At 51.2% G+C, this 15543-nt stretch overlaps 7 protein-coding genes and 1 non-coding gene across 8 annotated transcripts; 3 read left to right on the forward strand and 5 right to left on the reverse strand.

Moving 5' to 3' along the window:
• Positions 1 to 215: 215 nt before the first annotated feature.
• Positions 216 to 2030, reverse strand: HPODL_02551 (SH3 domain protein implicated in the regulation of actin polymerization; the record flags this gene model as incomplete). Its single annotated transcript, XM_014076860.1, has 1 exon — positions 216 to 2030. One exon carries the CDS (start codon positions 2028 to 2030, stop codon positions 216 to 218), a length of 1815 nt encoding a protein of 604 aa, XP_013932335.1.
• Positions 2031 to 2084: 54 nt separating this feature from the next.
• On the reverse strand, positions 2085 to 3446 carry HPODL_02552 (uncharacterized protein; the record flags this gene model as incomplete). The annotated part of the gene is made up of 1 exon (XM_014076861.1): positions 2085 to 3446. One exon carries the CDS (start codon positions 3444 to 3446, stop codon positions 2085 to 2087), a length of 1362 nt encoding a protein of 453 aa, XP_013932336.1.
• Positions 3447 to 4355: 909 nt separating this feature from the next.
• On the forward strand, positions 4356 to 8825 carry HPODL_02553 (ABC transporter ATP-binding protein/permease PDR18; the record flags this gene model as incomplete). The annotated part of the gene is made up of 1 exon (XM_014076862.1): positions 4356 to 8825. One exon carries the CDS (start codon positions 4356 to 4358, stop codon positions 8823 to 8825), a length of 4470 nt encoding a protein of 1489 aa, XP_013932337.1.
• A 112-nt stretch (positions 8826 to 8937) lies between these two features.
• HPODL_05460 lies at positions 8938 to 9009 on the reverse strand. Its single transcript has one exon. It is a non-coding gene; the product is annotated as a tRNA-His (tRNA).
• Positions 9010 to 9169: 160 nt separating this feature from the next.
• HPODL_02554 (Formaldehyde dehydrogenase) lies at positions 9170 to 10387 on the reverse strand (the record flags this gene model as incomplete). The annotated part of the gene is made up of 1 exon (XM_014076863.1): positions 9170 to 10387. One exon carries the CDS (start codon positions 10385 to 10387, stop codon positions 9170 to 9172), a length of 1218 nt encoding a protein of 405 aa, XP_013932338.1.
• Positions 10388 to 11005: 618 nt separating this feature from the next.
• Positions 11006 to 11911, forward strand: HPODL_05333 (uncharacterized protein; the record flags this gene model as incomplete). Its single annotated transcript, XM_014076864.1, has 1 exon — positions 11006 to 11911. One exon carries the CDS (start codon positions 11006 to 11008, stop codon positions 11909 to 11911), a length of 906 nt encoding a protein of 301 aa, XP_013932339.1.
• HPODL_02555 (Ubiquinone biosynthesis monooxygenase COQ6) lies at positions 11912 to 13276 on the reverse strand (the record flags this gene model as incomplete). The annotated part of the gene is made up of 1 exon (XM_014076865.1): positions 11912 to 13276. One exon carries the CDS (start codon positions 13274 to 13276, stop codon positions 11912 to 11914), a length of 1365 nt encoding a protein of 454 aa, XP_013932340.1.
• Positions 13277 to 13322: 46 nt separating this feature from the next.
• Positions 13323 to 15542, forward strand: HPODL_02556 (folic acid synthesis protein; the record flags this gene model as incomplete). Its single annotated transcript, XM_014076866.1, has 1 exon — positions 13323 to 15542. The coding sequence occupies one exon, from the start codon at positions 13323 to 13325 to the stop codon at positions 15540 to 15542; it is 2220 nt and encodes a 739-aa protein (XP_013932341.1).
• Between the last annotated feature and the right edge of the window lies 1 nt (position 15543).

Below are 15543 nucleotides of genomic sequence, written 5' to 3' on the forward strand. Positions count from 1 at the left end.
AGCGCGGACTGCGCCCGATCCTGCTCACGTCGCTCGTCTACTTCGTCGTCCAGCTTACTTGCATGCATGTCCAGATCGTCAACCGCGTCATCACGTTCCTGCCAACTCACCTCTGGTTTGTGGCAGCTACAGAAAATAGAAAAATAGCGGCCTTCTGGCTGTTCTGGGTGCTGCTACAGACAGCTCTATTTGCCACGTTCCTGCCGCCCGCCTGATCACTCGACGAGCCGTCCGTAGCTCGTTGGAAACAGGCCCTTGACACCGTCGATCTCGCCCTCTGTCCACCCGGTGCCCGGGTCCTCGGTGACCACGGCCACGCGGTCGCCAACAGCCACGCCAAGCTCGTCGTCGCCCTGCGGCTCATAGTCGTACAGTATCTCCATATACTTGACGCGCCGAGCTCCCTTGCGCGGCGCCACTTTGGGACCCTGCTTCTTGCTCTGCGACACCTGGATATACGTCGTAGGAACCAGACCTGTCTCACCAGCAGGCGTCTGCACGCGCGTCCATCCCGAACCGGTGTCCTCCTCCAGCACCTGCAGCTCGTCACCGGGCATAATGGAGGCCTCGTCCGCGTCGCCCGCCGTGTACGCATACAGTGCTTTGGCTGACGGGCCACTGCTGCTACCACCGGATAAAATGCTGCCGATCTGGCCAAACAGCCGGCCCTTCGTGCTGCCGTGCGTCGTCGTGGTAAGCCTGCTCACCCCGCTGGTGACAGACTGCACATCGTCAAGTTCGGGCTCATTGGCGGTCTTCTTGCGCAAAAAGCCCAGCGTGCGCTTTTTCTTCTTCTCGACCGGCCGCGTCAGCGTCAGGTCCTTGCCCTCGGCCGCCGACTGGATCGTCTCGATCTCGACCTCGGCCGTGACCCGGTTCGTGTCGTCGTTCGCAAACTTGTGCAGCTCCGCCAGACCTTTGCTCAATAAGATCTCGTACTTGTAATATTCGTCCTTCGACTTGACCTTCACCTCCGAAAACGCATCTTCCATCAGCCGCCGCCGCTCCTCCGCGTTCTCCGCAAGCTGCTGTTTCTCCTCTGCACAAATCCGCTCGTATCTCTCGTACAAACGAGAGCTCTCGCTCAGTCTCTGCTTCAGCACCTCGAGCTCGCCGCTCGTCGTGATCATCGACTCGTCGTCGTGCCAGATGTTCGACGGAACGTAGTAGAAGTCCGCCGGCTCCGTCCAGTTGCCCATGTTGTGCTTCACAAACATCACCGTGTCCAGCTTCGGCAGGTTCTGTTTCACCATGCGCTCCATGCTATCCAGACACTTGAGACCGTTTTCCAGGCTCTGTCGCTCCAGAGCCGTCGCCGTCAGCCAGACACCATTCACACGGTTCACCCGCGACTCATTCAATGCTTGCAGCCCGTCCAGAACTTCAGGCAGGTCCTGGTAGTAGTATTTGTCCTTGAGCCGATTAGCAATGTTGATTTTGATCAGATAGTTGTTTTTTGCCACGTTCATCTCAAACTCCCTCTTCTCGTACTTGTGATGCGTCCGCTCCCCGCTGCTTTTTTCTGTTTTCGACCGCTGGTTCTCCATCGCCTGACACGCACTGTCGTACTCTTTTTTCGCCTTGTTGACCTCTTCAAAATGCTTGTTTCTCACAGTCTGTAGGTCCTCGTCCGCCTGCTTCCATCTCTGCCGGATCGCGTCGTAGCGCGCCTGGATATCCGAGAAAGTCGCCACGACCCGCTTATCGAACTGCTTGGCCAGATCGCCGCGCTCCTTGGCCAACTGCTCCGTCTGCGAGATGATCTCATTCCATGCAACCAAACTAGCACTTTCCAAAGACCCGGGAGTAATCAATGGGTCCGGCCCGACGCTCACCGCGGCAGAAACCTTGGCCTTTTTCTTAAACGTCTCCGAACACAGGCTCTTCAGCTTGTCGGCGTACTCGGCCTCAATGACAGCCCGCTGGCGGTAAAATGCCTCCAGGTCGCCAATCCACTCCAATCCAGCCTTCACCCACCGCTCTGTCGGCTTGAACGCGTCCTTGAGCTCGTTTCCTATGCTAATCTCCATATATTATAGCTGTTATTTTTCAACTGACAAAATGCCACTTACATAAGCTACTCCTCACACCTGAGTGTGGAGCCGGTGCTGAATTATGGGCCCCATGGCGCTGTCGACGCGAAGACCCTCGAGCTCGTCCGACCGGCTGCTCAAACTGGCCTGGCGCAGCATATGCCTTGCGGTGTACTGCTTTGTGAGCTTAGTCTCCAGCAGCGTCACCGGGTCCTTGCAACTAAGCCCCAGCACGTCCTGTCTGTCGCACGCCTCGTTCGACACCCACGAGTTCAGGCTCGTCCTGAACGTGTGGTGATTGTATGTCATGCGTGTGAGGTACTTTGGATACTCCCGGAGGAGGATTTGGTCCACGTTGTGCGGAATGTACGCCAAAACGCCTTCAAATAAAACAGGTCTCAGGGGAGAAATCTCGTCATGCGTGTAGTAGTGCTCGTCGCGACAGCTGTACAGCTGCGAGAAATTGCGGGAGTCGATTTCATTTTGCAAGTAGAGCCGTTGAAGCTCGTCGAGTCGTTTTTTCCTTGTTGGTGGCAGCTGGCTAGGAGTGTTGGCCAGGCCCGTTATATCGACATAAAGACCGGTGGCGGTGTCAATGAGCCGAGCGTCAATGGCGTTGTTGCCATTACCGCGACTGCGGTCATGAAAATACGGACTCACGTCCAGCAGATAGCTTCCTGTACCGTCCACATCCACGACAAGCGTCTGGTTGTAGTCACGTGCCAGACGCAGGAGACTGGACTGGGTGACCTGGACGTCGAGGTCGAAGTCCCAATCGAGGACGAGGCCGTTGAACTGGTAGCCGAGCAGCGTTCCGTGGGCAAGCCAGGTATGGAGACCAGCGATGCTGGAGAAACGGAGCCAGGTGGTCACCAGCTTGTGGAGTGCTGCTTTGCGTTCGATCGACGAGAGATTGCGTGCGTTGAAGAAGCGCCAGTCGAAATGCGCGCCATTGATCTTGCTGTTATAGGTGTCCGCCTCATAGAAGTATTTGGGTGGATTTTGGTGGATGTTGTCTCTGGAAGCGACCCAATGAAATTCGTCTTCGGAGATAGGAACAGGCACGCCACCGTCTGGGTGGTCGGTCCTCACACACAGGGCCCGCGACTGCATAATGCCGGCCTTGCAGTGAGAGGAGCTGAACAACCGCCGTGCCTCGGCTTTTATGTCTATCCCCGATGGCACGTCCGGCTGTACCAGACCCTGTTTTGTCATTTTCCGGATAGTGTATTCGGCGATCAGCTGGCCCAGGGTGGACCGTGAGTGCGGCTCGGTGCGCACAATCGCGGCATTGTGTTTCTGGATAAACACCACTTTTTCAGGGGGCGGCGCAGCGGTGAGCAGATAGCTTGCCCCGTAGACGATTCGCGCGTCAACTGCCATTTTTGGAACGTACGGCGCAGCCACTCTCATGGTCGGGTAGTATGACGGTAGCGACAGCATCTGGGCCTCATTGGAGTCTACACACGGAAGCCGCGAAAGGCCATTTTGGGACCTGAACGTTTTACAGTCGAGGTTGCGGCCGCGGTTGGCCACCATCCAGGGCTGGGCCGGTCGGAGTCGATCGTCCATATCCACCCAGTCGCGCCAGTGGAACGGAATCGCAAACGGGCGTCCCAGGTCGGGCGATTTGGAGTCGAAATGTGTTTGCAGCTTGGATAGCCACAGCGCAGCTACCAAGCGTGGGTCGAATGGGCGGTCAGGGGACGGAAATGAAGAGCATTCTAGATCCAATTTTTTTTTAGATCCGGCAGCAACGATTCAAGTTGCACATAATCGTAATCGCCGAGCGGGAGACGCGAATGCTGGTACGTCCAATTGCTGTACTGGGCTGGTGACCGGGTCAGGATCAATAAGGTAATCGCCAACAGACATGCTGCGCAGAGAAGTCTGGAAAACTTGCGATTGAGTCTGGATTTCGAGTATCTAAATTTGATAGCTATCTCATCTATGGGAGATCCGAAGGTGGCAGGCGAGTACGGCGAAAGTGAAGAGGCAGAGGTTTCAGAGAAGAACAGCGGGCTCGGAAGCTTGGATGGGCCCAGCACAGGAATGATCTCTGACTTCCTCATGGAACGCTATACAGACCAAGAAAGCGCTCGGGATAAATTGTTAATTCCGGAAGCCAAATCTAGAGCGCTACGGGTCTCGGCGATTATTAGTAACGAGCATAAAATCCGAACTTTTGATAGAAATCAACTGCACCCCTATTGTTAAAATTAATAATCTACAGTTTCTATGGTTGGCGCACGTCCGTCACGGCTAAGCAATAAATAACACTTCTTTACCAATTTTTTTTGTACCATCCATCTGCTACTCCCCATGTCTGCTGAAATGGAACGCGGCCAATCTAATGAGACCGTCGATTCTGTGAGACCCTTTGAGGTTGATGACGAGGGAAGAGAGATTGCTGAGTTGCACCGTTCCATCACTCACCAGTCCTCGGGACAAGGGCAGCAGGGCGATGTTTTGACCCGTTTGTCCACCTTGTCGCGTACCATGTCCAAGATGAACGCCAAACAAATGGAAAAGCTCGAAATTGACCCCAACGACTTCGACCTCAAGCGTATTCTCGAATACATGAAGGGAAGGTCCAACGAGCAGGGGATTGGAGGCCGCACCACCGATCTCATTTTCGAGGACCTGGAGGTTGTGGGTAAGAACACCACTGTCTCTATTGTGCCTACGGCTGGCGACGTCTTTTTCGGCCCGATTCTGAAGCTCGTCGACAAGTTGTCCAGCAAAAAGCAGCAGCAAGCAGATTTCAACAAGCTTGAGAAAACAAGAAAAATTCTCCAGAATTTCAACGGAATCTGCGAAGCAGGCACTATGACGCTTGCCTTGGGTAGGCCGGGAAGCGGATGCTCATCACTGTTGAAGGTGCTGGCCGGAGAGACTCAGACTTATGTTGGTACCTCCGGTGAGGTCATTTATAATGGCATTTCCCAAAAGGACATGATGAAGTCTTTCAAGAACCAGGTTATCTATAATCCAGAGCTGGATGTGCACTATCCTTATCTGACTGTGGAGCAGACTATGAATTTTGCCATCGGCTGCAAGACCCCAAAGGTCAGAATTGATAATCTATCTCGGTCTGAGTACATCAGAACCATCAAGGACCTTTATTTGACCTTGTACGGTTTGAAGCATGTGGAAAAGACGCTTGTGGGTAACGATTTTGTGAGAGGTATTTCTGGTGGACAGAGAAAGCGTGTCTCTATTGCTGAGGCCATGGCTACTCGTGCTTCTGTTTACTGTTTTGATAACGCAACTAGAGGTTTGGATGCCTCCACTGCTTTGGAGTTTGTCGAGTCTCTCCGTACCATGACTAATATCACCCACTCGACTTCCATTGTGACTATCTACCAGGCCTCCGAAAACATCTACCAATTGTTCGACAACGTCACTGTTTTGTACTACGGAAGACAAATCTATTTCGGTCCTATCCAGGAGGCAGTTGACTACTTCCAGAGACTTGGATTTGTCAAGGGTGCCAGAGAAACCAGTGCTGAATACCTGACTTCGGTCACCGATCCGCTTGCCAGAAAAGTTGCTTCCGGATTCGAACACAAGGTGCCTAGAAACGCAGAGGAGTTTGAGGCCCGCTGGCGGTCTTCTCCGGAGTTTGACGCTCTGATGAAGAAGATTGCTGAGAAAAAGGCCACATATAATCCTGCTGCAACTTATGATAATTTCCGTTCCGTGCACACTCTTGAGAAGCAGAGACTCACAGGTGCCAAATCCAAATACGTGGTGAACTACTTTGAGCAACTCAAGCTGTGTACCATGAGAGGATTTCACAACATTGCCAACAACAGCGCTTACACGGCCACTCTTATGGTTGCTGCCACGATCCAGGCTTTAATTGTCGGTTCGCTTTATTATAATACCCCATCGTCCACCATTGGCTCGTTCCCTAGAGGAGGTGTGATTTTCTTTGCTTTCCTCTACTTCTGTATCATGAGTTTGGCTGAGATTGCTGCCTTCTTTGAAAACAAGCCAATCACCAACAAACAGCGAGGATATTCATTCTTCCACCCGTCTGCTGATCTAGTTTCGAGTTTCCTCACCCAGACACCTGTCAGAGCTGTTGCCATTGTGGTGTTCTCGCTAATTCTCTACTTCTTGTCGAACATGAAGAGAGAAGCCGGTCCGTTCTTTGCATTTATTCTGTTCATCAATGTTGCTGTTCTGGCGGTGAACTGTCTCTTTATCCTGATTGCCTCTCTGTCCCCAACGCTTTCTGCGGCCAACGGATTTGTGGGTATAATCATGATGTCCACCATTCTGTACAGTTCTTATATGATCCAGCGGCCTTCGATGTACTGGTGGTTCAAGTGGTTTTCGTACATGAATCCAGTTTTGTACGGGTTTGAAGCCCTCATCACTTTGGAGTTCAGGGGCCGTAAGATGCCTTGTACACCTTCTCAGATCATTCCAAGAGGTCCTGGCTACGAGAATATCAGTGCAGATAATAGAGTGTGTGCGTTTACAGGAGCCAGTGCTTCCAAAGCTCTTTATGGCTCCGGTGACTACGTTTCGGGAGATATTTACCTCAGCTACAGCTTCCAGTACACTTTCTCACATTGTTGGAGAAACTTTGGAATTTTAATTGGATTCGTCCTTGGCTTCCTGATCATAAACATGATCATTGTTGAGGCTTACAATCCAATAGTGCCAAGTTCTGACCAGCTCTTATTCGTGAAAGGAGCTAAATTGCCAGACTCTCTTTTGGAGGCTACTGGCCAGGCACGTCCAAAGAGCGACGAGGAGAGCGCAGCAGGTTCGCGTACTGATACCAAGAGCGAAATTGATGAGGCTCAACACTCCACTGCAGATACTACGGGCGAAAAACTTGGTTCGAGTGATATTTTCATGTGGCGGAACGTTAATTACGTCGTTCCTTATGAAGGAGAGGACCGTAAGCTTTTGGAGGATGTGCAAGGGTACGTCCTCCCTGGTACGTTGACTGCTTTGATGGGCGAGTCCGGTGCAGGTAAGACGACACTGCTTAATGTTTTATCCAGAAGAACCGATGTTGGTGTTGTCACCGGTGACATGTTGATTAATGGCAAGCCAATTGACAATTCATTTGAGAGAAGAACTGGTTATGTCCAGCAACAAGATCTGCATATCGCAGAGCTGACTGTTCGTGAGTCGTTGATTTTTGCGGCCAGATTGAGAAGACCAGCAGATGTTCCAGACGAAGAGAAAATTGCCTATGTCGACAAGATCTTACATATCCTGAATATGGAAGAGTACGCCGATTCCGTTGCTGGAGAGATTGGTTACGGTCTGAACGTCGAGCAACGTAAGAAGCTGTCGATTGCTACCGAGCTGGTTGCCAAGCCTTCGTTACTGTTGTTCCTGGATGAGCCTACCTCCGGACTGGACTCCCAGTCTTCGTGGGCCATTGTTCAGGTCTTGAGATCGCTAGCTGCTGCTGGCCAGGCCATTCTGTGTACCATTCACCAGCCTTCGGCCACTTTGTTTGAGCAGTTTGACCGTCTGCTTCTTTTGAAGAGAGGAGGCCAGACCGTTTACTTTGGCGACATTGGACCTAACTCGCGCATTATGTTGGACTACTTTGAGTCAAATGGTGCCAGAAAATGCAGTGCCAGCGAAAACCCTGCAGAGTACATTTTGGAAGTTATTGGAGCTGGTGCCACTGCGGTGATTGACGAGGACTGGTACGAAATTTGGAAGAACAGCAGCCTGTACGAGAAGACATGCGCAGATGTGGAGAAACTGATCAACGACACCAAGGGAATGCAATCGTCAGACCAATCTCACTTGCAATCTCGTTTTGCTGTTCCTTACAGAACGCAATTCAAGAACGTGCTTGTGAGAACATGGTTACAATTTTATAGAGACATCGACTATGTGATGTCCAAGTTTATGTTGATGCTTCTTGCCGGTCTGCTCGTTGGATTTTCTTTCTGGAACGTCAAACATACCTCGATTGGTATGCAGAACCTCATGTTTGCCTGTTTCATGGCCCTTGTCGTTTGTGCTCCATTGACTAACCAGATTCAAGAAAGAGCCATCAAATCGAGAGAGTTGTTCGAGGTCAGAGAGTCCAAGTCCAACACTTTCCACTGGTCCTGTCTGTTGCTGTCTCAATACCTTGTGGAGCTGCCGTACTCCATTACTTTTGGTACCATTTACTTCATCTGCTGGTACTTCCCTATCCAGCTTGACAACGAGGCTTCAAGAGCCGGACTGTGGTGGTTCTGCCAGTCTGTTTTCTTCCAGCTCTACTACGTGTCGTTGGGATTGGCTATTGTTTACGCGGCTCCAGACCTGCCTTCTGCCAATGTGCTGATTGGTTTGGTGTTCAACTTTATCGTTTCCTTCTGTGGTGTGGTGCAAAATCCAAGTCTGATGCCAGGATTTTGGCACTTTATGTGGAGAGTGTCGCCATTTACCTACATGGTTGAAAACCTTGTCGGAATCCTGCTGCACGATAGACCTGTCCATTGTGCAGAGAAAGAGCTTAATTACTTGGATCCACCTCAAGGTGAGACTTGCGGAAGTTACCTTGCTCAGTACTTTGAGAACTATTCTGGATACGTGGAAAACCCAGATGCCACCTCTAATTGCGGTGTCTGCATGTACAAAGTTGGTGACCAATGGATGGATACCGTGGGTATGAAGTACAGCCACAGATGGAGAAACATCGGCTTTTTCTGCGTTTACATTGGCTTTAATCTGTTTGCGATGTTGTCCATGTACTACGTGTTGAGAGTGCGCAAGTGGAGACTGCCAGCATTTAAATTTGGTAAGAAATAGGAAGTTTATACATAATTTATATTATTTATCTACGATGGGAGCTGCATGTAGTTAGAGTTTTTATTCGAGATATATTAAAAAAAAACGAATGTGAGACTTTTTTCAAAAATTATGCCGTCCCCAGGAATCGAACCTGGGTCGCTTGTGCCACAAACAAGAGTACTAACCACTATACTAGAACGGCTTATTACAGGACTTGAAGGGCCAGGATCCAACAAGTAGAGATACACATCTTGACAGCAAACCACTTCACCTATCTTCAGCTTTCTTCCACTTTCTTCCACTCAACCACTACAAAACTTCTTTGCACTGATCATCTCCTCGTATCTGCATTCATCTATAAATTATTCATCCATAGTAACCACAGCACGGATGCAGTCTCCCTTGTGCATGTCATGGAAAGCTAGGTTTATATCTTTCAGTGGGTGTCTGTGGGTGATGAACTCGTCAACCTTGATCTTGCCGTCCATGTAGTCCTGCACAAGATCAGGCATCTGGGTTCTTCCCTTGATACCTCCAAATGCACATCCTCTCCAGACTCTACCGGTGACCAATTGGAATGGTCTTGTGGAGATCTCCTTGCCGGCAGGCGCGACACCGATGATGATGGACTCTCCCCATCCCTTGTGGCAGGCCTCGAGAGCGCTTCTCATCACTTGGACATTACCAGTACAATCGAAGGTGAAGTCACAACCTCCGTCGGTCATTTCAATCAGTTTGTCCACAATGGTCTGGCCTTCTGGGAGCTTGGTTGGGTTGACAAAGTCCGTAGCACCAAACTTGAAAGCCCAGTCCTTTTTGGCATCGTTGACATCGATCACGATGATCTTGCCTGCCTTTTTCTGCACAGCACCCTGGATCACAGATAGACCAATACATCCGGCACCAAACACACCAATGTTGTCGCCCTCGGAGATCTTGGCCGTGTTAATGGCAGCACCGTAACCAGTAGTAATACCACAGCCCAACAGACAGGTTCTGTCCATAGGAGCCTTTGGATCAACAGCCACGACAGAGATGTCGGCCAAAACAGTGTACTGGGAGAAGGTGGAGCAGCCCATGTAATGCAACAGAGTCTTACCCTTGCAAGTGAACCTCGAGGTTCCGTCCGGCATCACGCCCTTACCTTGGGTTGCTCTGATTTTGCCACAAAGGTTGGTTTTGCCCGACTTGCAGAACTTGCACTCTCTGCATTCCGGAGTGTACAAACAAACAACGTGATCTCCCACTTTCACACTGGTAACACCTTCACCAACCGACTCGACAACACCGGCACCCTCGTGACCGAAAACGACAGGGAATTGGCCCTCTGGATCGTTTCCTGATAAGGTGTATCCGTCCGTGTGACAAACACCGGTGTAGGCAATCTTGACTCTGACCTCATGGGCCTTTGGAGGAGCAACCTCAATGGTTTCGATGGTGAGGTCCTTGCCTGCCTCCCAGGCAACAGCGGCTTTACAGGTGATTGTTTTTCCGACAGTAGACATTTTGCTCTGGTAAATTTTAGGCGAATTCAGTTTCTTAAATAGTCTCCGAATTTTTGATACAGAAGGCTCCTGCATGCCTAATCGGGAATTAATAAGAGAGCTATTATCATTTGCCAATTCTCGAAATTAGATCCCCAACGGTCGGTCGACCCTGCTTTTGGTGCATATTTACACAACCGGCAGCACATCTTTGCCTTCCTACGCACAATTGATGGTCATCCGGGCATGCTGATTGGTGGAGAACAGGAAAGATTGACGCGGGGCGACTAAATAAGTGTTCATTGCATCCTCATGTTCTGGTGTATATTATGCGCAATTTTTCGGAGTAGCGAACAGGATGCCAAATGTGGATTTCTGTAGCATGGTTAATTTGAGGAGAGACCGAGTGAAAAGTACCGTGCAATTGGCCAGTGAAGCTTGAACCGTCTGTGTGGCTCGGGCCCGCCCGGGGTGTCTGACAAATCAGTTGGGAGCATGAAAAATGTGTCAAGAGCAGCTTGGTTTAGCTGAGCAGAAGAACACACCAAAAACCCCGAAACTTGCTTGCTTTCTCTGAAGCCGAACCACCAGAGAAACCTTATACATCAAAACACTACAAAAGCTGCGTCTGGCACGACTGTCTCGAAGGTGGGGAGTTAGTAATTTTCTACCCCGGTGTAGGGTGTATATTTTAAAAAATTTAGAAGTATATTTATGAGCGTACTCTTGGAGACCAATGCTGGCAATCTGGTGATCGACCTTTTCGTGGACAGCGCCCCCAACGAGTCCAGAACGTTTATTGCGCTCTGCCTGAGCAAATTCTACCACTACTCGCCGTTTGTGAACGTGCGAAAAAACGTCGCTGTGGACTCTGGCAACCCGTGCTATCCAGACCCCCTTGCTGCTCCGCAGCCAGATAAAAACATAAATTATACGCCGTCATCTCATCTCAGCCCCGAAAAATTGGGTCAGGTGCTCTTCACCTCCAAAGGAGACGAGTTTAGCCCGGAATTCTCCATCTGCCTGGGCCCTGTGACGGACATATCCGGCCATGTCTTTGGAACCATCGGTGAGGGTTTTACCACGCTTGAGTATATCAACGACTGCGTACTTGACGAGGCCGGCCGCCCGCTGAAAGACATTCGGATTCTGCACACTTTTGTTCTGGACGATCCGTTCTCGCTGCTGTTCGAAGCGCCTCCTAGTCCGTACCCCACGCAGAAACAAATCGACTCTTTCAGACTCTTGCTGGACGAAAGTGCGCTAGAAGACATCAAGGCCGAGTCGCATGCCCTCACGCTGGAAGTGCTGGGCGATCTGCCGTCAGCGAAAATTCAGCCTAGCGAGAAAGTGCTATTTATTTGCAAGCTCAATCCGGTCACCGCAGAGGACGACCTGCGCTTAATTTTCCAGCGCTTTGGGGAAATAACGTCGGTTGAAGTCATCAGAGACAGACGTACCGGTCATTCGCTGTGCTACGGATTTATTGAGTTCACCAACAAATCTGCCGTTGAACGAGCGTACCATAAAATGGAAGGTGCTATTATTGACGATAGAAAAGTGCATGTCGACTTTTCGCAGAGCACGAAACGCAAACGAAACAGAGACGATTTTATATAATCACTTCTCGCCCATCTTGCTCACCACGTAATCTTTGACAAATGGCACGTTGTTGAGTATATTCACACCGAACGACCGCGCCATCACGATAGGAGCAATGTCTGTAGAGTATATCTTGTGCAGCTTGTCCACGACGCCGAGAAGAACGTGGTTGGCGGGATACCGCTCGCTGAAATACGGCTCTAAGGCCAATTTGGTGCCGATGTCGAGCCCGCGTTCCATCGACTTTTCCAGCACTGCCACCAGACTCTTCACGTCTGCCTGACCCATGTTCAGACCCTGCCCGGCAAGCGGGTGTGTCGTGTGCGCGGCGTCTCCAACAAGCGCTACACGGTCCTCCACGTACGTGTCTGCGTGGCTCATTTTGAGCGGGAACTTGGCGCGCGACTTGGCCACAATCGTGTCGAGCTCCAAGGGGTACTTTTCCGTCTCCTGTGGCGACAACTTTTCATTGAAAACGTTCAGTCTCCAAGTGATCTCGCCGACAAGGTTCTCCGGGTCCTCATGAGCCATTTTGTACAAAATCTCAAGCTCCTCGACCGGCAGCTTCACGGCAGCATTCACCATGGCCAGAAACGCGTCATCGTCGAGCTTCAACAAAATGTCGGCGTATTCTGGTTTCGTCGACCACACCAAGCTTGTCCAGTTGTCTGGAAGCGGCAGCAGCGCCACAGGACCACTTGGCAAAAATCTCTGCCACCCTGTAGGATATCTGAACTCACCGTCTTTAAATTTGAGCGTAGCAACAATACCCCACCGGTTATACGACCAGCCACGGCTCTCAATCTGCGCAAATTTCCGCACCGGCGAGTTGTACCCGTCGCAACCGACAAGCAGCCGTGCTTTGAGGGACTCGCCGCTGGACAGCTGCAACACAGGCCATCCATTAATCTCGTCGCTCGTGATATTCTCGACCTTGGTGTTGTCCATAATGGCTGTTTCCTCGTTCAATTCCTCAATCCGTGCAAGTAATGCAGACTGGAGATTGACAGTCTCGCACATGGTGGCTAGCGATGGGCCGTCGAAATCGATCTGGGCTCCCGAGACCCCGTCCCATGCAACAATGTTGTCGTAGCTCTCGACGCGGTCCTCTTTGATATGTTTCCAGACACCAATGTCTGACAAATAGGATATTGTGGCGGGCGTGAGCGAGACAACCCTGTTGGTGAAGTTGGAGGGCGGTTTCTGGTGAAAGCTCTTAAGTGGTCCGATCAGATTCCCTCCTTCCACGAGCCTGCAATTGAGCGAAGATAAGATGGACGAGTTTTTCACAGCCGCCGCCAGCGTAAGTCCTGCGGGTCCACCGCCAATAATCACAATGTCGGCCAATTGCGTCCGTGCAGTTGACAGGAAACGAAGAGACATGGGAAAATAAAAAAGTAAAAAAAAATAAAAAAATAATAAAATATCAATGTTCAATGCTCTGGTCAGATCGCGGAGGCTGCCGTTTATGCGGCGAATTCATACCGGTGACACCGTCTCGATTAAAAACCTACGGTACTGCGGCCTGATCAACGGGCGCCAGACACCGCTCAGCCTGTCGACGGACCTGATCACAGACTTCGGCCAGGCCAGCACTGACGATGATCTGCGGTACTCCATCAACTATGCCGTTTTGAGCCGTGATCTCCGTTCATTTGAGAAGAAGTACAGCCGCAGCAGCTTCCGTTCGCTTTTGCAGCTTGGCGAAGGCATTTTTAATGAAGTGCTTTTTAGCACCAACTGCAGGCGTGCTACCCTGACATTTAATATGGACCACCAGGACTGCGACGTGATCGTCGAAATGAGCCGTGAGAAATCAAGCGGGCTGAACATCACTCTCAAACTGGACAATCTCGGCGTCAACACCATTATCGGAGTCTTTAAGGAGGAGAGACTGGCAGAGCAGCCGGTGGTGCTAAACCTTGTAATGGAAATGGCCGGCGACTTTTCTGTCGACAAGATTGTGTCAAGCACAAAGAACTACGTTTCCAAGTCCCAATTCAAAACCGTCGAGGCGCTCGTGTTAAACGTGGCAAAGCTAGCGTTCCAAACAACCGAAAATGCTCACCGCTGCAAAGTGTCTGTGCTTAAGCCAAAGGCTATCGGCGAAACCGACGGTGTCGGCGTTTCTGTGACCAGATCGAGGGCCGAAATGAAGTCTCAGCCACTTATAGATTTTCCGTCGTCGGAATATGTTCCTAATCTCAGCAAAACAACCACCGTCAGGGACGGGAAACATACCGTGTACCTGGCTATTGGCTCGAACCAGGGCTCACAGCTGACTAACATCAACATCGCTCTCGACGAGCTCGCAAAGCGAAACATAAAAGTCAAAGCCACGTCGTCGCTCTTCCGCTCTGCTCCAATGTACTATTTGAACCAGCCCGATTTCGTCAATGGCTGTATTAAAGTGGAAACAGAATTACACCCTCAGGACCTTCTGAACCAGATCAAAGAAATAGAATACCAGGTGCTGGGCAGAGTCAAACATTTCGACAACGGCCCGCGGCCAATCGACCTCGACATTATTCTCTACGACGAGGCAATCTACAACTCGCCAAACCTCACCATTCCGCACATGAGCATGCTGGAACGGCCGTTTGTGCTTGCGCCACTATGCCAGCTCGTGCCACCAGACATGCTGCACCCAGTCACCGCGGAGCCGATCCACAACCACTGGCACCAGCTGCGCAAGACGACCAAAGCAGACGAACTGCAACCGGTCATTCCTCTGTCTGGTGCACGGATGTTGCCGTACGGCAGCAGGACGCTACTGATGAGCATTTTGAACGTGACGCCGGACTCGTTCAGCGACGGTGCGGCCGCCAATCTGCAGATAGAGCATGCGCTTTCCCGTGTGGAGCAGATGGTGGCTGCTGGCGTCGACATTGTCGATCTGGGCGGATGCTCAACGCGGCCGGGCTCAGAGCAGGTTTCTGAGGCTGAGGAGCTGGACAGAGTGCTTCCTGTGCTGGAGCAGATCAGGAAACAGTTTCCAGAGCTCGTGTTGAGCGTTGACACGTACAGGGCGGAAGTTGCCCGCGCGAGTGTGCGACTTGGAGCAGATATTATCAACGATGTGAGTGGCGGGCTTCTTGACGATAAAATGTACGAGTCTGTGGCGCAGTCAGGTGTCGGTTATGTGCTAGGCCACATGCGCGGGAATATCGCGACGATGAATACGCTCTCGAACTACGACGAGGTTGCGCCCGGGCGAATCAAGCAGTTTTCCGATTACACTGCTGTCATGGGCGGCGTGTGCCGAGAACTTGGGGTTGCTTTCGAAAAATTGCAGGAAGCTGGAGTCCGGCGGTGGCAGGTGATAGTCGATCCCGGGCTCGGGTTTGCAAAAAAGGCGGAGCAGAGCCTGGAATTGATCAGAGACCTGCAGAAACTCAGACAGTACCGCCAACTATCGCTGGAAAGTGGAGAGTATGTCTCGTTTGACGACCTGGCCGTGCTGATGGGGCCTTCACGTAAGCAGTTTATTGGCAGAATCACAGGCAAGCCACCAAAAGACCGGGCTTTCGGAACTGCGGCAGCAGTGTCGGCATGCATTGCGAACGGCGCAGACATTGTGCGAGTTCACGACTTTGAGCCGATGAAAGATGTCGCGCTCGTGGCCGACAGCATTTATAGAACGTTGTGAT

The sequence above is a fragment of the Ogataea parapolymorpha genome, chromosome VII, assembly GCF_000187245.1.
Source record: "Ogataea parapolymorpha DL-1 chromosome VII, whole genome shotgun sequence".
Classification (NCBI taxonomy): Eukaryota; Fungi; Ascomycota; class Pichiomycetes; order Pichiales; family Pichiaceae; genus Ogataea; species Ogataea parapolymorpha.